This window comes from Ciconia boyciana, chromosome 13, assembly GCF_034638445.1.
Source record: "Ciconia boyciana chromosome 13, ASM3463844v1, whole genome shotgun sequence".
Taxonomy (NCBI): Eukaryota; Metazoa; Chordata; class Aves; order Ciconiiformes; family Ciconiidae; genus Ciconia; species Ciconia boyciana.
This window is the reverse complement of record NC_132946.1, coordinates 10,305,953-10,328,163: the sequence shown is the minus strand read 5'-3', so window position 1 is coordinate 10,328,163 and position 22,211 is coordinate 10,305,953. Positions and strand designations below refer to the sequence as shown.

At 42.3% G+C, this 22,211-nt stretch overlaps 1 protein-coding gene across 2 annotated transcripts in view; it reads left to right on the top strand.

The window, feature by feature from the left end:
- XYLT1 (xylosyltransferase 1) overlaps positions 1-22,211 on the top strand; it is a 206,855-nt gene that overhangs the window by 127,796 nt on the left and 56,848 nt on the right. For both annotated transcript variants that reach the window (XM_072877552.1, XM_072877553.1), the window contains 2 exons: positions 8,512-8,684; positions 9,332-9,534. In XM_072877552.1, the coding sequence (XP_072733653.1) occupies positions 8,512-8,684; positions 9,332-9,534 (376 nt within the window). The remainder of the gene's footprint in view (positions 1-8,511; positions 8,685-9,331; positions 9,535-22,211) is intronic.

Sequence of the window (22,211 nt, the reverse complement as noted above, 5' to 3'; positions counted from 1 at the left end):
CTGTACCAGGAGGAGGCTGACGTAGGTATGGTCCACCACTATTGCCTAAGAGAAACCTTGAGTCTATCAGCAGAAAGGAGCCTTGTAAAGGAGCCTTGTTGCCACTCTGGCTAATTCTGCCTCTGTTGCCACCACTTGAACAGCCTCTGGAGAGTCCTTCTGTCTCCACAGACTGTTTGGAGAGGATGATGTGTTAAATTAGGCACCTGAGTTATGTTGCTGCACTTGGGTGGTGTGAATCCCACCATTGTCACTGGTCAGAGGGGCAGGGGACTGCCTGCAGCTGGGTCGCCCGCAGCCCTGGCAGAGGCTCTCCAGGAAGGATGTGCTGGTGGCTGGTGGCCCCCAGCATGCACCAGCTAAACAAGCTGCCCAGAGGAGCTGGGTACCTCCCAGCGCCGCGGTGCTGTTTTTGTAGAAGCCAGAGTGCCGGTGGCGTGGCTGTAGCTGTGTCCAGAAAATTCAAATAGTGGATGAGGTTTTATAAATGCTTTAGTTTGGGTTTGTGTCATCAGTTTTCTTGGGAGTGGTGGGATGACTTACCTCATCTGACAAATTCCTGTTCTCATCAATTTTGAACTGTTGAAAGGAGCATCCTTAGCAACAGTGGTGGCTAAGATATCCAAACACATGCCTCATCTCAACCCTTTCAGTACTACTTTTTCTTTCTGTGACCTCTCCCCTCCTAACAAGCACAAGGTTTCCCTGACCGTAGTCGCTCTGCTGGGTCAGAGTCAGCTCTGGGGCCACAAGACCCGAATGAAGTGCCTTGCCCTGCAGTGAGCTCACTGGGGGAGGAGGGTAGCTCCACACATGAAGAAAACCTTCACACCTTATGTGTTAACCATAAAAGACAGGACTGCTTTTTTTCTTTTGTCTTGAGTGTATTGTCACAGAACTGGCACATTCAGGAATTACTCCTGGTTTCAGTGATTAGCTCGTTGGTCTCCACAAGTTTTGACTCTGAGCTGGGGATCCCACTCTGAATGGGCTGCTGGTTAGTCCCGAGAGCCAAGCTGGAAAAATGTCTCTTTTATTAGAGCATTTTCTTAGGGCTGTAATGGTACAGGTACCTGTAAATAGTGGCTTTTCTCTTTTTTGTGGTTTTGAAGAGTGTTACCTCCCAAATGTTAAGTCAAACTAAGGTATAAGGTGCAAGAGGAGTGAATAATCTTTGCGAGGAATATTTGTGTCTGTTATTGGATCTGCTTTATATTACCTCTCTAAAGTCCAGTAGTGTCACTGAATATAGTAAAAAATAACCTAATGCTCACTTAGAAGGCATTTTGTATTCACCCTAATAACACTGATCATGATGTGCTAATTGGCTGTTAATTGATATGATAAATATTATTAGGAAATTCATTCTAATTCAACATTAATTAATTTACTGTTGCTTTTGAGTGTTATTTATTCATGAGAGTCAGTGGGAAAAGGGAGAAAATGCTTGGCTAACACACTCCAGCAAAACTACAAATAATTGAGATTGTCTCCCAGGAATGCTACCATTTTCATAATTAGAATAGTCAGAAAGCAAGCTTGTTACTGAGATTATTGGCCTGCCTAGATCAGTATCATAGTAAATTAAGTTTAGTGTGTGTTGCAAGTGCAATATAGCAGTATCTGATAATTAGTCGGTCATTTGCAAATCATAAAAATGGTTTCAGTAACTACTTGAGACTGACTGCAAGACAGAACGAAGTTTTTGTTTGAAATATGGCAGGCTGCTTCAAAGCAAATGCTCCCTGGTTTTGTTTGAAATTTAGTGGATATGAATGTGCTGTTGCAGCACATGCATGTGCATGCATACACATAACCTGAAGTTCTGTACTGAGGTTGATTTTGAACTGTTATCCCAACTGCTTTCACAGATTTTGTGATACAAAAGATTTCTGTCGTTGTTCTCGAGGTTCTTATATTTCTTAATTACAATGAATCCTTCAAATCATGTGAAAAACATCCGCAAAGTTTTCTGGTGCAGGGTGTCTTTCTGGATTTGCTTAATGGACGATACCTGCCCTAATGGGTTCTTGAGTGAGTCTTGGAAGTGGTGCATGCAGCACAAATGTTAAATAGCTCTAACAGAAGGATGACAAAGCTGGGACGGAAATGTTTTCTTTCAAATTCCAAAACAGAAAATTACTTCCCCCCCCCCCCCTCCCCCTTGGGGAAAGATAGAAACAATTCATCTTCTTATGATCCAGCTGAGAATATGACACAGTTCTACGTGTGTCCTCTATATTCCTACCTTCCTTCTTTCATGCACTTTATTTTTCTGTTCATAGCCAATGTAGAAATTTCTCCAGCACAGGGGTTGCAGCAGAACTCAACTTAAATCTGTAATGACAGTGAGTTTTTCCCTTGTTATGTGAAATTCTGCAGGGATTTAGAGCTGCTTATCAGTTCACAAACTCGCTGTAGAGAAACTTCCAGTGCTCTCCTGAAGGGAATCGTCCAGCTGTAAGGCAGTGGCTCTTCTCCTCCGACTGCCCTAAGTTTATACTGTCACCCTCTGAAATGATTAAAGCAGACTCAGCATGCCCACATCAGCAGCCCCTTTGTTCCAAGCCAGGGCTTCTGCTCAGCATGGAAAGAACATTACTGAAATCTGTCTCTTTAATGTTAAATGGACTAGTCATTGAGTGCTTGTAAATTATGTCTTGCTGCTTCCCGCCTACCTTGCATTGATTTTTGCTTATGGGTTACTTGATCATATGAACTTACAGAGGATCATCAATTACTTCTCTAATTCATGGTAGAGTCTGAGAATGAAAAATACTAGAGCAGGGTTGTTGAGATAAAACATTACTGCAAAAAAATTGAATATCCACTTTTCAATAGCAGCATCATTTCTGAAATTTCATCCAAAGTGCTCAACGCTAACTCACAGATAAAAAGTATGGGTAACAGCAATTTTAAGGAAATCTGTGGAACATAACTAGCAACATTTCATTCTGTAAACCATAAGCATCCCTCTCAAATCCCTGTGCCCTGGGGACAGTTGCACAGAAGATCTTTTCAGCTGATTTCACCTCTCCTACTTTGCTGAGCAAGTTAAAATCCACTAAAAGAAGCCACGTGTATGACTGGTCATGTTAATTACCTTCATCAGGAACTTGGTTTGTTTTGCTAGAGGTGAAACCCAGCCCCTCTCTGACCTGGGCGGTGGATGTGCTTGGTTCAGCTGGCGTGCAAAGGTGCTGATTCCCTGAGATGCTGACCACGATCAGCTCATGCCGCTTCTTAGAGGCACAGGAAAGCAGGCGATGGCCTTGCAGTGAGTGGGACGTGTCTGTGATACACAGAGCTCTGTGTGGCCGGTTGGTTGTCAGTATACACATTCACCAGAATTGCACATGCTGCTCAGCCCACTTTTTGGTGAATACCCTTATTTGCCAGAGGGGTCTTCTATGCTGTGAATAGACCACTGGGCATTTCGCATATAAATAGTAATAATAATTTAAAAAAAAAAAAAAAAAAGAGTGCTCACCTAAAATCTTGTCTTTCACTAAAGATGTCCACAAGGGCCACCATGAAACAAATGAATAATTTCCTATACTGGAGGTGAAAATTGGCATCCCAAAGTTGGGATTAATGTTGCTAAAGATAGTTTTCTAGGTTCTGGCATAGGAAAAATTGCTTTTTCATCTAAGTATGATTAACACACGTTGTGTTTCAGGAGTTACCTTGCCTGTGCAAGGTGTCTTCACTGGAGGGTACTGTGGGAAGACAAAACATCCCCTCTTGAACTTGATGGCAAGTGAGACACTTGCTGTAATGGATCATTGGGCCTTAACTCCAGCAGGAGTTCTGGATAAGTCCAGATAAATGTTCCTATTATCAAACCCTCCGACAAAGACTTCTTGCCAGGTCCTGATAGCTCACTGGTAAACTGCTCAGTGAAGTTTTTTGTTGTTTTTATGTAACTCCAACTACTTCTATTACTAGGTCTGTTACAAAAATTGGATTTTCTAAATGAAGGAATTTTTTTTTTTCTTAGTCTTGTCGCCCTTTGAAAAAGGCAAAACTGTTTTTGCTCTAACCAAAATGGAAAACATTTTCAGACAAAAGCCAAGCCTGGAAATTTTCAACCTGCTGTGTTGTTATGAGTTGTGAGCAATTGAAAAGAAGGAGTTTATAGTGGAAATCTGAGTTCGGCAACTATCACTCAGCTAGCTGTTGCAGAAATGGTCCCGCTGAAGGGAATGGGGCTGCTCCTATGAGTTTAAGTAGGGACTGCAGAGCTCTGCCTCTTTGGCGTGATTATGGCTAGTACTCCCGCTATGATGACAGGGCTTCTGATTGCATTTATGGATGTAATAGCAGTAAATAGTGTGCTGAACTACACAGCAATAGCTCTTCTGATGTCCTCTATCCATTGATTCATGCTGTCAAGGCAGAGTACGCACACGCAGCTGTACTCAGATGAAGTCAGCAGAATCCAGGTATCTCTGCGCAGAGGTATTCTGTTGAATGGCCAGGATAATACCAAGCTGAGAATAGAAGTTGATGGATTGATCTACAAAAAGTAATATGGCTCACAAAATTAATTAAAAGATTGCTTCATGCTGCTAGAGAAGTCTGATGGTGTCATTAATTAGCAATAGAAGTAAAAGATTAGCAGGTTGGCTCTGAGTTACATTGGTGAATGATTGAGCATAATGTGACACGACAACAAATATGAAAATGATTGCACAATGTTTATTATTCTGGCATTTAGGAATACTGCAATAGCTGAAGATTAAACTCTTAATTATGAGTATTGATTTCTCTGGGCTCTGGAAAGTGCCAGTTGAAATTGCCCTAGAGCTGAGATTCCCCTGTTACCTGTAAAAATAGGTACGGTTTTTCCTGCTAGCACACGTCGATGTCAGTCCTGTCATGCTTTGAGCAGGAAGCCAGAAGGGCAACTTTCACTTTTCTTAGTAAGTTTGTGAAAGGCATTTGGTCACATGCCACATTTTGTTTTCAGTGTAGGATAGCAAAATAAATACGCTTGGATACAAGGGCTAGAAAATGTTTGTTATGAGCTGGGTGAGCACTGCCACTTCTGTTGAGGTTCCATGTGGCAGTTTCTCTGAAGCAAGGCAGCATGAGAAGTCACTCTTCTCTCGACCATTTCCATTGTGTAATGAAATGGCAAACTTTAAGGAAGTTTAAGACAAATCCTGCTGCTTCCAGGCCAGAGCTACTGTTTCACCTGTGCCAGATGGCCAGAAAGAAGACACTCCATTCACTCTCCCCACTCACCCATATGTGCAAAGGCATTTCCGAGGCTAGAGCTGTGCTCCCAAGATGTAACTGTAACATAACATTCCTCATGGTTTTTGTTTTACCTGTATTAACATTGTGAGCTTTTTATTACATTTTATAAAACACCAATCTACGTAAGTTATCCTAGAAAAAGGGAATTCCCTAAATGTGTAGGGAAGTTCACTCGACAGGCAATGCCCCCACTCAGAGAAGCTTTCTAGGTGAGATGGGGTGCAGCTCCATCAGTCTCAGCTCCCACTGAGACTGCCCCAAGCAACCAGTGCAGGAAGAGAAGATGGGAATTCTCCTCTGTTGGCTTGACTCATTTTTCTTGGAAAGGCAGATGATGGCACATGGAGAAGTGACGAGCGTTAGTGAAGGCTGAGCGTAGGGAGTGCCGCAGAGGAAGGAAGCTGCCTGTGACTCCTCTGTACCTGGGGGGTGAGAAGGAGAAAAGTGAACAGAGGTGAAAGTATTGTCAAGGGCTGTTTGGGACCAGGGAGAGAAAGGCGATCTTGGCAACTGCTTTTTGTTGGGCTGAAGTGACTGAGGGTGGAGGCCACTTGCATTAGCGTCCTGAGTGAGCTTTAGTGCATGTGGCAAAATGGCAAAGTAGTGATAGCACTGAAGTAGCTATCAAATGCAAGTACAACCTTAAAATCCTTTTAGATTTTTATCACTGCTGAATTATACGATGTTAAGTGAAATCATCTGATGCACCTTCTGTCTTCTGTCCTAACACCCAGAAGGGGATGTGCTCCTACATGAGAGGCAGGTCATTAATATGCAGGCATTAACACGATGTGGAAGACTTTGGTATGCACAGGTTTTACAGAAATGCAGTGGCTAGAGCTATTCAGATCTTGATATGGTTCATACAGCTCTGAAGTCCTACTGTATTTTTTTAGTAAGCAGATACTCAATTGAATGTTTCCTGCCAATTTAATCTTATTTGCAAACCACGCTGGTTTTGTATCAGTGGAGTAGTCTGCAAAATAGAGGGTGCTAATCAGCCCCGGGCTAAAACCGGGGAAGTAACAGTATAGAGCAGAAGTAGCAGATATTCGGACAGATGGAAAAAATACAACATTCTTACCTTTGTGAAATTCCAGGCAGCCAAGAATAGGATTAGATTAAAGAAGCCATAATAGTATGCAGGTGGAAAATGGGACTATAAAAACCTAAAGCTAAGAGAGAAGGAAGGAGCGAGCACATGGAAAAAGAGGTTAGAATAGGAAAATAGCAGAGAGGAAAATAAGTCGCTACAGGAATTTATTAGAGAAACCTGATGAAGTGAGGTGGCATTTCAGGTGAAAATTCGGTGTTTTCAGGAAGAAACAGAGGATCCATGACAAGTTGAAAAGCGGATGGTTGAGCTAGGAGCTGCTCAGGCTTTCACACTTCCTTCAAACCTGAGGGTTTCGTTAGCTGTTAGAAGATCCACCTCTTATACTCCCAAGTTTGCTGAGGGTCTTGTTCTGAGTGCCCTTGAAATTTAAGTCAGTCAGGAAATTCCAACCTGTAATAGTATGAATATCTGCCCTGGACACCTGGAATCTGCTAAATGGCATCAATTTATCTCTGACTCACTCAGACACTTAATTGGCTCACCAGGCTTTTGTTGGGAAGGTAGGGAAAAAACAGCTTTTCTGATGGTGAGGAAAAAAATAAAGCTGGTTAGCAGTTCCTATAAAAGAGCGTAAAACCCAATTCTGTTCTTTTTCTGGGAGGGCAGAGGAGACACCACTTTCAAACAAAGCAGGTTAAAGTCCTGTCCCACCTGTGGTTTCTAGCCTGGCAGGGGAGTTTTGTTGAGCTGGTTATTTATTGAGAACATAGGTGTGCATTGAGTTTGAAGTATCCTGTTTGGCCAAAGCGTGGCATATGGTTGAAGGCAGTTGTGTTAACATTCTCACACATGATTGCAGCTGCTGCTTTGAGCTGGTTCAGCTCATGCATGGCCATTTTCAAACCTTTACTTGTAGTGGGAAATAAACATTTGAGTCCTGCCCATGTTTACATGCATTTCCAGTAATTAAATATGTATTTTCAGTGTAATCAGAAGTTCAGACTTTTCAAGATTGTCAAATGGATTTACCTTTTAGAGGAAATAAACCAAAGTAACAGCTCAGATCTTAGGACTTTGAAAAATTGTACCTTGGGGGGGGACAGGGGACTTGAGTAACTTTTGAGACAATGATATTGCCTTTTATTTAAAAAAGAAAAAAGTTAAAATATGCAAGACAAAAATTGGGGCAGGAGGGTTTTTTTGAGCCAAAGCTCAAAACTTTCCTTCCTTGTTCTGCTTACATTCAAAATTTCAGGTTCTTCCTAAATCATTTTTCTTGAGAAAAGTCCTTACAAGGTCAGAGTACTCGAGGTTGTGTAACTGAAGAATGAATGTCAGTTTTTGGATAAAATTGTATTTTTCTTATGTTATGTTCAGGTTTTTGAGTTGAAGAGCTGTTACACAAACCACAACCAAAGCACTTTAAATTACTGAGTAAAAATGTCCCTCCAACCCTGCAGTTAATCAGTACATCCTGTCTTGACCTTACACTATGGTGTTTGCGTTAGAAAATGGAGGCCAGAAATTCCTCTGTTTAAAATAAAAATGAGCATAAATTTTAAATAGGATTGTAAGAGCTCCTCTCCTACGTGAACAAGTGACGATATGCAGGTTGCCATTTAAATGTTCCAGGATACATCTGCTGTTACAAATAAATGCTATCAGTTGAGATAACCCTCATCAGCTGTTAAGTAGCAGAGTTTCACCAGATTCTCAGCAGAGCTGTGCTGATCATGGGAACGAGCATCTTTTGATAAACAGGGGGTTTCATTGCTGGGGGAGCAGGGGGGAAGTCTGCCTTGGCATTTTTTTAATACTTTGAACAGTGCTTAGAAACTTTGAGGTGATTCCTTTGAAGATGCAAATGTGCGTATCCGGGTAGAGCTTGGTCCGACTCATAAACATTTGGGTATTTATCCGTGTTCATGCAGCCTTATCCAGGTTGGGGCACGCAGGCAGGGCTGTGTGGGGAAGGCTGGCATGGCTGCTGCCCATGGGGTGATGTCCCTCTATGGTGATGGAGGAGAGGAGTACGACCTTGATGGCACACAGGCTGGCACCCTTCGTGAGTTCTCGCTTCTCCTTAGAAACTGCTTTTGAAGAAAGAGCCAAGGTGAAATGTGTACTGCTCTCGTCACCCCTGCCCTGTGGATACGCTCAGAGATGTCCTGTGTTTTGTTTTTGAACAGGAAAAGCCAACAACAATGTACAGTGGGATGAGGACTCCGTAGAATACATGCCAGCCAACCCAGTCAGGATCGCATTTGTCTTGGTTGTTCATGGCAGAGCTTCTCGGCAGCTCCAACGCATGTTTAAGGCTATTTACCATAAAGACCATTTTTATTACATTCATGTTGACAAGGTAATATATCACTGGTTATAAATTGCCTGTCTCGCCATCTGTCAGTCTACCCATCTTTTTCACCTTCTTCATCTCTTTACCTCTGCTGCACAGAGTGCACGTCACTTTTTGCGTCTCCATCTGTTATATGTTTGGAGCCTCTTTTTGTTTTTTCTTTCTTGTTACCTTTTCTGTGTAACAGCCTTCATTTCTCCTTATATGTCTACGAGTATCTATCCATGTCTGTCTGTTGTACATTTAGTTAACAGTAATTGATAAGTTGATGCAGACTGACAGTAGTGGCCCACTGGATGGAGAGCTGACCCGAGGTGCCTTGGGCAAGTTACTTTATTTCACACTGTAAAAGGGAGGTAGTAACAGTCACCTCCTTTACGAAAGCACTTTGGGATCTACTGATAACAAATGATAAATAACAGCTAGTAACACTGATTAGTGATTACTGTAGTTGTAATAAAAAGAATTGAACAGGGGTCTCTGTACACTTCCCAATTAGCATTTAGCAAAAGAAGGTTGTGTGCTCTAGTAAGTGAGGGCAAAGCAATGGCAACGCTCAGTGAGTCAAGGAGTAGAGTTGGTGGTTAGTGAATACAGGGAGGGACAATTTTGGACAGAGTAACTTGAATGTATTACTTTTTTCTCCTGTAAAGCGATCCAATTACTTGCACCGGCAAGTGCTCCAGTTTGCCAACCAGTACCCAAATGTGAGGGTCACTTCTTGGAGAATGGCAACTATCTGGGGAGGAGCAAGTCTTCTGTCCACCTACCTGCAGACCATGAGGGACTTAATGGAGATGAATGACTGGCCGTGGGATTTCTTCATTAACCTCAGTGCTGCCGACTACCCAATCAGGTACAATTAGTATTTTAAGAATGTACATGTTCTGTACCTAAAGGAAATATGTATTGTAGGATATAAGGGATGACATGTCCGTGCTGTGCTGCAAGAAGCAGAGGTCAGAGAGGCAGTTTCTTCTGTCTTACAGCAGAAGACTCCTCTTGGTGAGTCTAAAGCCATGCTTCAGCCAAGGAGACAATCACCTTACTGTACCCTGTGTGTTTGCTGCTTACCTAGGAGGGACTGCAGCTGTAAGCAGGCTAGCAGCACTGGTTCTTCACTTTTACTGAGGAAGCAGAGGCTGCTCTATTTAGTCGTTATTTCCAGCAAGGGACATCTACAAGAGAGGACGAGTAAAGTAGCAGGAAGTACTGGAGCTCAGCAAACGAACCCCAGGCATGGAGAGATTCCTCCCTCCCAGGGCTCTGATCAACAGTTTGACTTGATGTCTCAGAAAGTGTTGAAGGTATGAATAGATTCAATGAAGGTAATGTTCTCCTCTTCCTTTTTTTAGTACTTTTTCTGTGAAGGATAATGATAGTAGAAGTGACAAATAACTCGGTAGGAGTCAATTATATCTTCAGCACCAACCATTGCCTGAATATCTTTATTCAGATGGCGTCAGACAAAGACCTGCACACACCACCACGTGACAAGGCTTGTGATTTTAAGTGAAATTATATTTTTTTCCGGATTTACATAGCCCAGGCCCTGCAGCTGCATTCTGTAAGGTTTACTACATTGTGCAAAAATAGATAGTCTGTTTAAAAAAAAAAAAAAAAATCCAAAAAACCCCCAGAAAGACCCGACCTCCCAAAAAAACAAGTTTTTTGCTGGTTTTAGGCTATAAGAATTATCAAGAAGAGGGAAAGAGGAAATTCTCCTTGTGACTTCTGTTTCCCTGTATGTTGAAATGAATTGATGAAAGGGGAAGTAACTTTCTTGGGCGATTTTCTGATGAGTGATGACATAACATGCTTTTAATACTCATAGAAAAGAAATATATTAGATGCTTTCACTCCCTTTCGCTGATTAGGTTTCCGCAAGATCTCTCTCAAAGTATGGGTCCCTTCCTGAAGCTGCTACTCAGGCAGAAATCCCCACTGAAGTGAAAAATGAAAAAACCCATGAGCGTATGCCTTAGGAAGGATTTTGTGAGAACTGACAAAAGGCTTTATTGCTGGTGCTCATTTCTAAGCACTGTCAGTGAAATGCAACACATTTTGGGGAGAAAAAGTAAGGAAGAGCACAAGTCACAGATTGCATGATATTGGAACATGGCGATTTGAATTAAGAAATCATATTTCATTTTGCATTCAATTTAAATACTTTTGGTGTCCAACAGGAAGAGGCCTAACAATTTTGACATATTATCCTTGCTTGTAAGGGAGAGTATGTAGTTCTCTCTATATCTCTTGAGTTTTGGGAAAAGCGAGCTTGTTATTCCCTACCGTTCACTTTCCTGGTGAGGAATGCTGCACTGATGATAAAAAGTAGACTAATGCAGGACCATAAAGGAAGAGGTAGGTGATGGCACTTTGATTCAAGTAACATAAATTGTAGGAGAATAATTGCTGAAGGTTTAGTATAATTATAGACTAGTTCCAGCAGATGTATCCAGTTATCCTTCTGTGGTGTTGAGTCCACCCTAAACATTGTGTAATGCTGAGGCCATGACCTGTGGCGGTCTCAACTGCTCTTAGTTCCCTGTTGAACAAGTTAAACCACAAGGCCAAATGGGATCAGTCACTTATGCATGGCCATAAACAATCACAAGATTTGTTGAGTAGATTGTAGTCAGTTTGGTGTTAATGGATTCTTTGTAATAATGCCATGGTATCTTGCAGTCATTCAAACTCTAAACAAGTGCCATTCATCTGGAAAAATTCCAGGCACTCGTTTCTTCATGGGGGAAATTCTTGAATGTCGTGCTTTTCCATTGCAGCCGCTCTCAGAGCTGCATGGTGGGCTCTCGGCAGCCGGGCAGGCGTCTGAAGTGCTTGCTTCCCATTCTCTCAAAGTATTCTGTTACCAGAACTGATGGAAATGTGCTTCCTCTCTACACCGTGCACTTCAACAAAAAGTAAAAAGCCTTTTTCAGTGCTACAACTTTAATGACAGTAACTTACAGATACTGTCAAATTTTTTTGAGTATGGAATATTACAGCTATAAACCCTGGAAAATGTTATCTCATCAAATACATCTATGAGTCCATTTCATTTTCATAGTGGAGATGCTATAAATTAATATTCTTTATAATCTTTAGGGAGGCGTTACCTCTCTGCATACCCCATAGAGAGCTGATTGTTTTTCCAGGAAGTAGTAAATAGGGTGTTTGAGGGGGTTTTTTTCCTTCTTTCAGACCTCATGCCATGATTTTTCAGACAGTGGGCTAGGGGCAGTTTACACTTCTCTCACTGGTTAGTCATATTGCAGTGGTTTTTGCTAGGTTTCCCTGCATAAGAACATATGACTTTTGTGGATTAATAGTTTTTATCCAGAGCTGCTTCACATTAAGCTTTCACTTCCCATCTGCTATTCCATCTGTAACACTGAAGCCTTTACTACTTCTCTTCTGATAATAAAAGCTAATCCAGCCTTATAAGTCAGAAAAACGCATTCAGTATGTGGGGTTAATGCTATATGATGAAGCCTACATCTGTCTGGGGAGCAGTCTGGTATGTTTGCAGGCTACATTACAATTGCTAGGAGCCCTTCGTCCTTCAGAAGAGACGTCCAGAAGCAGATGTCAAGGATCATACTATATAAAGGCAGTGGGGAAAAAATATTAGAACCATTCATTTTGTGAGGGAAACAATTAAAAATGTGTAAAATAAAACATACGCAAGCCAGGACAATTCAGATACCCCTATTATTCTTCCTCATGCCTTAATGTTTATTTTGTGAAGTGGAGTCTGGAGCTCCAGCACCTAGCACAAAGGAGGTCCTAATCCCTGTACTTCTAGTTGTTACTGCAGTAGAAATTGCTGGCAGAGTCTGGACATAAAGGCGCCTCCAACAAAAATACTGTGTTTCCCTTTAGTCATGAGGCAATATGGTATTTATTGGCCTAAGTGAAATGATGTGGTGTGTTATCCAACCTCGACTCCATTCAGCTCTGTTAAACATTCTCAGCAGGAAAATGAGGGATGAAATGGCTGAAGACAACCTCTACAAGTGACTCTGAGGTGGGAGGTTGTGTGACGGGCCCTCCTTTTGCTCTGGGGTTGTGAGTAAAAAAAGGGCACATGCCTTCAGGGTCCTCAAGAAATAATCTCTCACAGTCATTGCATTCATAAAGAAATGAAAGAAATCAACACCTTCCTTCCTTTTCCTTAACTTTTTTAATTTTAGTGGCATTTTTTAATGATTTAAAGTCTTTTCTTTTGAGAGCCTCTTTCAAAACTCTGTGCGAAAGCTGTGTCTTTAACCTCTTACTTTACATGGGTATCTATTTGCATTATTTATTGTCTCTGACAAACAGCATCAGGTAGTCAACCTTATGTTCAGGGACTGAAATTTCACTCCCAACAAGGTGAACTATTGTAGAGCATCTATTGATGCTGGATGTTTAATGTGCGTTGCAGGAGTCCTTGGATAATGTGGCAGGTGAAGTGTTGCACCACTTAAATTAAGAAGTTTAATGAGATCATTTAACAGTGAATGTCATGTCAGTGCTTACCTGGCCACAAAGCTTGTATAAAGAATAAACATAATGAAACATTTGAACTATTTCTAATTTACAGCAAATCACTGAGCCTCAATCACCAGAGGGATCACCAAATCTAATTGCCAGCTAATGCTTGGTCTTTAATAAAGGTCAAGCAAAATTATTAGCGGAAGCTTGGGGAGTGCTTCAGAATAGTAAGAAAATAGAGTGGCTTATTGATGGAGCCAGGAATGCAGATACAACTACATTTTCAATTATGAGCAATCAGGTGTAACAAAGGAACTTAAAAGAAACCCAGTGAAACTACTTGTGTTTTGCTGTTTGGCACTATTTTAGGATAAGGGTTGCATAACCGTATTTTCCATAAAAGCCTGTGTTGTGAAGACTCGGTGAAATGAGACACATTCAATAGAGGTTTTGGTCTGGAACTTGAATTAAATGTGTATTGTTATAGAAATAGCACCTGGGGAAGGGTGGCTACAGACTCCAGTGAGATGATCTGACTGGGACTGGTCCTTTAAACAGGTGGCAGTTTGCTGTAATTTATGGAGATTGTCTTTGTCAGTCAGAATCACACTCAGAAATTAAGAAAAATGAGCTAGCAAAGAAGTATTGATTGACCTGCTCTTGTTTCATTGTGTTGTCCTCTGATGGTCAAGGTAACATTGTTAATGCTAAATAGCAATATTCCTCTAAAAATTTAAATGTTCCTTTGAAACTTCAAAGGGGATGCCCTTTGAAGTAGGTAAACCTTTTTCTCAGGTCGATGTTTCCCGCCCAATCAGCCAGCAGCAGACAGGCAGTCTAACTCTGTCCTGCATTTCCTCCAGCAGACCCGCACTCCTGACTCTTTAGGAGAGTTGTTAGCAAAGATAACCACTCAAAATCCTGAGTCCTTGAACTCCTGCCAAATCCAAATGTGGTAGACAGCCTAATAGTGATAAAGCTGTCCTTTCACTCATCTGTTGTCTTCACAGCTTTCATCTCTAACAACTTACATGGCCAGGTCCTGCACTGGGTCTATACCGGGGCTGCTGCCTGTGGATATTAAGAAAGGAAACTGAAGACAAAATGGCTGTGAGGAAAATTAATTACTTAAAATTATTCTCCTCTGTGAGCAGCCAGATGAAGCATTGGTTAATATGAAACCAAAGTGATGACTTCTAAACGAGGTCCCTGGGCAGCAAAGTGTTTGCCAGGAGTGCAGAGGTGGGAGTGGAGGGAATAGGTCTTCAGGTTTTTATTCTGGTGGCAGGTGGAAATAATTATAACCAACAGGTTTTAGAAAGAAGTTCAACCTTTGGGAAAAATGCTTCAGCACTTTTTCAAGTTATTCTTCAGGTGCCAGAACTACCTGGGAGAACAGCAATTTCCTTGTTTCAGCCACTGGCCCAGATTCATCCCCTGCAAAACATGGGTGACTACCACTCTATATAAACTATGTCAGGGATGATTTTTGCGCTGTCAAATTTACCATGACCTGCCCAGATTTCACCTGGGCAGTTGACCAAATGACAGAACCTTTGAAGTAGGTGACTGGGAGAAAAAAGTGAGAGAACACAGTTTGCATAGAGTGAGTAAACCAGACTCGAGCTGTCCATCTGCTTTTGCAAAACTTCTCAGTTTTTGCAATGTGCAGGCTTGAAATGCAATATTGGAAGTGCAGGAAAATCTCTTCTTAGAACTGAAACAAAGAACTTAACTTTCACATACAACACTCTAGCTTTGTGAGAAATGCCTGAGACCCGGTTGTGCCCTCTTGATGGTTATGAACTTAGAAATCCCAAAGCCAGCAGGGCTGGTGGAAGCTGTGTAATGGCAAATAGGATCACCAAATCCATTGGCTCAAAAGGCAGTTCCACTCTTTCTCGCGCTCTGTCTGACTTCTCATCAATTTGACTTGACTTGATTTAACAATTCTATGTCTCACTGAGATTCAGACTTCAGAGCTGTCTCTTACAGATATTTCCTTCCTGGCAATACATAAGCTGGTGCTGGACATGAAAGCCTGTATAAAAGATACTGACTTTCCAGGGCTGAATTTGACCTAACACCCCATATGAAGCCACCTGTTGCACTGCTGCTCTGAAATGCAGGCCTTGCCACTAGAATAATGTACTGGGCACTAGGCAAATAATACAGCGTTCTTTAAAGTGCCCTTTCGAATGTTATCCTGAACTGAAGCACTGGTAGATCATGTCTATACATCTAGTGGGAGTACAGCACAGGTAGCTTTTGCAGTACAACATCTGTTAAGATGCCAGTGCCTGAGGTTTTTATCTCAGTATTGTCACTGACATTGTATGCGGTTTTGTTTGCTCAGAATATCTTTATCTGGCAAGCCAGACATCAATCCACTCTTAATGCTTCACAGGGAATCTTTTTTCCTGTCCAAAAAGGAACTTTATCAGTGTTTTTCTTGAATCTGCATTCTCTGAGAATTTCAGATGTGTGCTTCTTTCTTAAATCCCTCAAATAACCTTTTCTCCTTACCTTTCCTCACTTTGCCAGCACATTAGCTTGAGATTTATATAAATTTTGAAGGTTATCTTTCTGGTTTGCTATCCCAGTTCTCTGTTTTACTGTTAAATTATCAGTGGTTGGCAAAGCAGTGGTTTTGCACATGGTCACAAATGGGTGGGGTGAAATGTTGAAATTTTTGTGGCTTAAAAATGTTATTTACATCTGGTGTTAACATAATATTTTCTTCAACCTGGCAAATGTTAGTGATGGGAGACCCACCCTTTCTCTGTGCAGCCACAGCAGCTAAGGTTACTCCTTCTCCACCTTCCCTCCTGGGTTTAAGGCTATAAAGCAGCTTTTGCTTTTGGAGAATTGTGACATCTGCAGCTCTTAGTAACTTTTTTGGATATTTAGTACTTCTGAAATGTTCTCCATAGCAGCCTCGGTCTGGCAACAGAAATAAATGCACCCCAAGTTGGAGGCTGGTTTGGCTATCCAGGCATCTCTACAGTGCATGCAGAGTAAAGATGCATCAATAAAGCACATTTTTAGAATAGCAGTATTACTCAAAGTACCCTTGTACTTGGCAGCATGTTATCTTGTTGATTACAGTGCTAAACATTCAGCCCTTCATCTCTTCCTATGTGAACTGAAGCATCTGAGCCAGCGTCTGAGACCACTCAGAGGATGGCCTGGCAGATGAAAGCCCCAGATGCCAAGCTTTACAGTTTGATGGGCATTGCAGCATCCGAGCACTTGCTGGGCTGCCTGGCTGGTATCCTCTTCTGTCTTGGCTCTGGGGCTGCTCACAGGGAGGTTCTCCAGCAAAGAGCCAAAGGGTTTTCATCTGTTTGCCATTTGCTTTCTGGATGCAATTTATTGTTTACTTATTTATGACTGAGAAAAAAGTCTATCTCCTAAAAGAGAGTTAAATGCAAGTCTTCACTGGATACCATTCAGCCTGATCTATAAACAATAACCGTACAAATGTTGTGATAATGTGCGCCGTGGGTTCCTAGGCAACACAGTTATGTCTTTTGTCTTCAGGATGCTAGAATAATATCTAGAATAGTATTTTTGTAAGGGTAACTGATGTGTTGGGGCTGAGGAAGACATTGAGCAGTAGGAGGGATCTTGCAAGCTCAGCTATTTCTCCTTCACAGTTCCAGGGCTATTTATGAAACCTGTTTTTCACTTACAGCTTGTCCTTGTGGACAAATAGTCTGGGATAACCAAGTCAAAAAAAGGGTCCTTCATGAAGAATGGCTCTTGTACTTGAAATCCATGGTTAGCAAAATTCTGTGCTAGCTGTCCCATACTGGCAAACCTTTCCCATGGTAGTCAGCTGCTCATTGCATTCCTGGGTAAGAAGCTCCAGTGGGGTATGAGTGTGTAGTGAGATGCTGGTCATTAGGGAAATCCCAGGTGTGACTTTCTCTCCTGTGCACTCTCCTGCAGCTTTGCTTCAACTGGCTTTTACTCTGTGGATTTAATTGTGAGGTGGGTAACAGAAGCTGCAAAAAAACAGGTCCTTGTGGTGTTTAACTGGGTTTTATGAGCAGAAACTCTAATGTCTCTTCAGCTGGGCTTTGAGGTTGCTTTTTTTTTTTTTAGAAAGTTCAGTAAAATAATTTTCAGCAAATTCCAAAAGCTAAAACTACTTGAAAGAGGGAAACATTCCTATTATAGCATTGCATTTTAAACATGCTCTCCCTTCGTGGCCTCACTGAATTCTCTCAGGAAATTAAAAATCTGTTGAAATTGCCATTAAGACACTTTTTTGTTTAGATTTCAGGATGCCACTTACAATAAAACAGCTGCAAAATAATATCTGATGGCAGTTCAAAGTGAAGATGAACAACAACATGTGCTATTATACCTTTCCCAAGTCACTTTTAAATAGTTGCGAACCAAAAGGCCATTAAAGGGTGAGCAAAAATGTTGTTCTGATTCAGTCTTTTAGTGGTGATATTGAAATAGAAAGGAGATGAATAGATGAACTCTTTTCCTCCAAAATAGAGCTAAAAATGTAAGAGTTGAGTGGTATTTGATGTTAAAGATTTTTCAACCAATTTATACGTAAATTCCGGTCTTGTTTTGATATTAAATTATGCACTTTGATATTTTTTTTTATTCAGGATTACTGCATGTGAACGAGCTGAAGGGCTGATTTGAATGAAATACTTTGCAACAGAATTAAAGCTGCTTTGGAACAACAGATATTTTTTAAAAAGCGCTTTGTATAAATAAAATGCAGTAGTCACCCACTATGTTTCCAGAGCAAGGGTGGCATGAGTGTACAGTCCAACTGCCTCTTCCCTTTACTCTGATCCAGTGGAAACTCCTTTTTCCCCAGAATTGCGGTGCAAGGTAAGAGCCAGCTGGTGACCAGCTGCCTAGCTCCCTGGGATTTATGGGCAGCGCTGATAGGAAATACTTTATTAACTTGAACAGAGGCATCCAGCATTGCTCTGTCCGCCTGCTGCTGTCCCTTAGTGAAGTCTCTAAGACCATGCCACATGCTGATGCTCCCACAGGCTCCGGGAGCTGTCGGATGGAGGGTGGCTGCAGGACAGAGGTGGGAAGCACGAGGCTGAGATCTTCCAGTGCGCTCCCTTACATGGGAGTTGCTTAAGAGGCTCTTTCATCTTTGTTCTCTTCTGCAGGGAACAAACCCCACTTTATCAGTCTATAAATGCTGCAGAGGAGGCCCAGCTCAGCTCTCACGTCTCTGTAGACCAAAAGCAATACTTGTGTGCATGTTCAGTGCTGCAGAGCTTGAGTGGATCAGAAGAGAGTAGGGCACCTCTGTGCGTGCTTCGTCCTTTGGGATGTGCTCCAGAATGTGGCTCTTCCTCCCAAGCTTTTTTTTTTTTTTTGATAATCATGACTAGTGCAAACTAGTCAAAACTTTAGATCTTGAGATATTGTGGAAGCTTTGATCTGGTGGTGCAGAAATTCAAGACCTACATTTTGCTGTGCAATCCCAGGTAGAATTAGTGGCTAGTTGGCTTTTAGAGTTGCACCTTATTACAGTTCAATACTTAATTTCTGCTTGTCCTGCACAGCATTATTAGTCGCAATGTATTTATGATACTTGTGAATCTCTCTCTATATAAATAGTGAATCTCTCTCTATATAAATAGTGGTGCTGAATACCATTGACTATGTTTGTGACTGCGCTTCTGTAGTTCCAGGCTGATCGGAGGGGATGAGGCCCTAAATGGTTCATTGTAGCACACATTCCACTCTGCCGCACGCCATTCAATTATATCCATCATTCAGCATTACTTGATGAAACAGCTGTAGGCACAAGCATCCCTAACCTTTCATCAGGATAATTGCACTCTGCCACATTAGGAGCTGGTTTGGAGCCAAGTCTTTTCCAAGTGCAGAGTTGATCTGTGTTTAAAAGTTTGCTGCCCCAAAGTAACTTCTAGCAAGTAATCTTGCAACAATGCATTCTCGGGGCAGCTGAAGACTAAAAGGTCCATAAATCCAAATTGGTTATTTGTGTCACATTATGGCTTTGAATAATTGGGGCAGCCTTGAAGGATGTTTTAGCACTGACTCAGATCATTGTATTCTGAAAATGGGATGCGCCATGCCAGTGAGGTACAAGATAGCTTCCAGATGGTTTCTGTGGCAAGGGCTTGCAGGAACCATGGCTATGCATGCCCTGTGAGGGTCGATGTCATTGCTAAACCTTAGTATAGGTGGTATCGTGTAGGCACTGAAACTGTTCCCGCAGGGCTCAAGTCATGTTGCTGGTGGCAGCTACAGAACTATAGCTGAAGGCTGAAACACCCTGGTCTTTCTTCTCTATGTGAAACTGGTACATGTGGTGTGTCAAGAGATACCAGTGCTGGGTATCATCACAAAGTGCCTGGAGGACCTCCAGGTTTGTGAACCATTGCAACCCAGGAGGGGAGAGGCAGCCAGGATGTCGCTCCAGGTCACCTTCTGTCTGCTAGGCAGTAGGGCTTGGCAGGGTCAGGACATCAGCTGGTGGCAGACTGCCTAACTTAAATTCACATGCCTTTTTTATAGTCTTTTCTTCAGTTGAAGTGAACCACTGGTTCTCTTCTGATCTCGTGGTTAAATAAGACTGTATTGGTTGCAGCTCTGTTGAGCACAGCAGTGAGCGGGAACACCAGCCTCCCACCCTCCCAGTTGTCTTATTGTTAGCCCCAGTTATATCAGTTAATGGATCTATACATTCCCTTTGTAGTTTTCTCGCTCAGACCTCCTCTCTGCCACATGTTTGTGCCCCTCATCCCAGCGCTGCATTCTTTACTGACTTACTCCAAAACAGTCCCAACGAAGAGTAAGGCAGGTGATCAGCTGGCACAAATTGTCAAAGTAAGATTATTGCTCAACCCAAATAAAGGTAACAAAATGTGACCTTCTGTTGTTAAAACCAATTAAGTTTCCTTCCATCAACTTTCAGTTCATTATCCCATTCAACCCCCCAGGCCTGTTCTTCCATCTTTTCAGGCTTGGTGCAGAATTAATGTTAAATCCCATTAGCCTGACCCCGTTTTCCCCATTTTGCCTTCTGGTCCTTTGAATTGATGCGCTCCGACAGGTTGATTCAGCAGCTCAGGGATCAAAGGGAGTGGCAGGCCCATGAGGAGCTTCGGGAAGGGCCTGGTTTACTCTAATTCACTTTACTTTTAAATGAGGATTGTGAAAGGGCCTCAGCAGCGGGGTCTCACCGGGAGGAGGACGGGCTCTCGGCTACATCTCTGGCACAGCGAGCACCACATGGCCTCTCTGCTAGTGGGGTCCCACCGCTCATTTCTTGGGGTAACTCTAGTTAGGAGATTGAAGCTCATCACTGGGTGAGTGTATATTCCCTCTTGCCTTTTCCTTGGAAAGTGAGGGGTGGGGAAAAAAAAGTTTCTTTACCCAGATAAATCTTTCCCACTGCATCAGAAGGACTGTCTGCTCTCAGAGCAATGTGAGACTATGTTGGCCACTTTTTGTCTAGGTTTATGCCACAAATTAAACAGGGAGATGGCAAGACCCAATACCAATATTGAGTGACTAAGCTATACGTTGTGGCCTCGTAAGGGCTTTCCTGCTCCATTTTCCAGCAGTGGGACGTTGGTCTCAGGTTTCCTGCTGCTTGCAAGCTTAGCATGAGCGCTTTCCATTTCTTTATTGATGTGAAGCATTGGGTAGCCACTGTGTTGTGTGGCAGCAGGGAATGTGCCTGGTGAGCTTTGCATTTGAGAGCATGCCTGCCGTGCTTTCCCCTGCGTGGAGCAGGGAGGTGGCCCTGCAAACAGGGGCTGGGGCGGGGTGGCTTCAGTGCCGAGCCGAGTGTGCGGGGAAGAACATTTTCACTCGAGTCCTGCAGTGAACCGCTCTTTGGTGTTTTGCCAGGCATGTGCTGATTTTGAAAGTGATGTAGGGAAGATATGATTTAATGGCTCTCATTTCCTGATATGACAAATGGGTGAGGGTGGGGTGATGGGGTGAATCACAGCTCATGAGGAGCACACAGAGTGAGAGCAAGCTATGTTTCAGAAACTGAGAAATGACCAAAATTTAACATTTAAGCTGGAAAAGTGGCACCTTAACAACTGTATCCAGAAAAGCAAAGATTTCTCATGAGCCTTAAGTTGCAAGGCTGTTGCAGCTGATTGAGGAGCACACAGCCCACAGTGATGGCCTTTAAATCCGAGGTGAATCTGCTGGGTAGATCCATCCCTGGCGTGCAGCCTGGCCTAGACTGGTACCTGGACACGTGTCACCCTCACGTTATCCTTCTGCATGTGACGATGAGGATCCTAGCCCCAGGGTGAGGTGTCTGAGGAGGGCAGTGCCGTGCCCACGGCTGCGTTTCTTCAATGTGCCGGAGGGTCTCCGCTCTGGCAGGACAGCAGGATCGCACCCCCAGACTGACAAACTGCGATCTGCAGACAACACTCTGCAACGATGAGCAGGGTGGAGAAGGCAGCGGTGTTGATACTGCTTGTGACTGAGTTTATTTCACATAAAACATTCTCAAGGTCTCTTTCTTCCCACTTTCTTGGAAGAAAGTGAGCATTTTTTATTACAATTACTCAACCTAATGAGCAAATAATTTTTTTTATTGACTTGTACAAATAAAATTTCAGATGGATGCAGGAATGTATAAATTAGATGAAGTGAACGGTTGCTTTAAATATATGTTCATATTTAATTTTAATTTCTACTCTTTTACACAAAACTCTTGGTAATTTAATTTTGGAGACAGTAAAAAAAATTGCTGAATATAAAATATGCCATGTAAAATATACACGGTATAAACAAACAAAAAGATCCCGTTCAGCCCAATATCTAGATTTTTTTCTTTTAACCAAAGTCTCAGTAATTTGAGTAATGGACTTGTTGATCATTTCTGCAGCTCACTCCACTTGCTTATTTAATCAGTGATTATTGTTTTCATCAAAATGGGATGTGTCATGTAGGCAGATGAGGTTCTACATGAATATGCAATGGCAGACAAACAGTGAAAAAAGGCAAAGCAGGGAGCATCATTCTGTACTAAATAAAATCCCAGTGCTT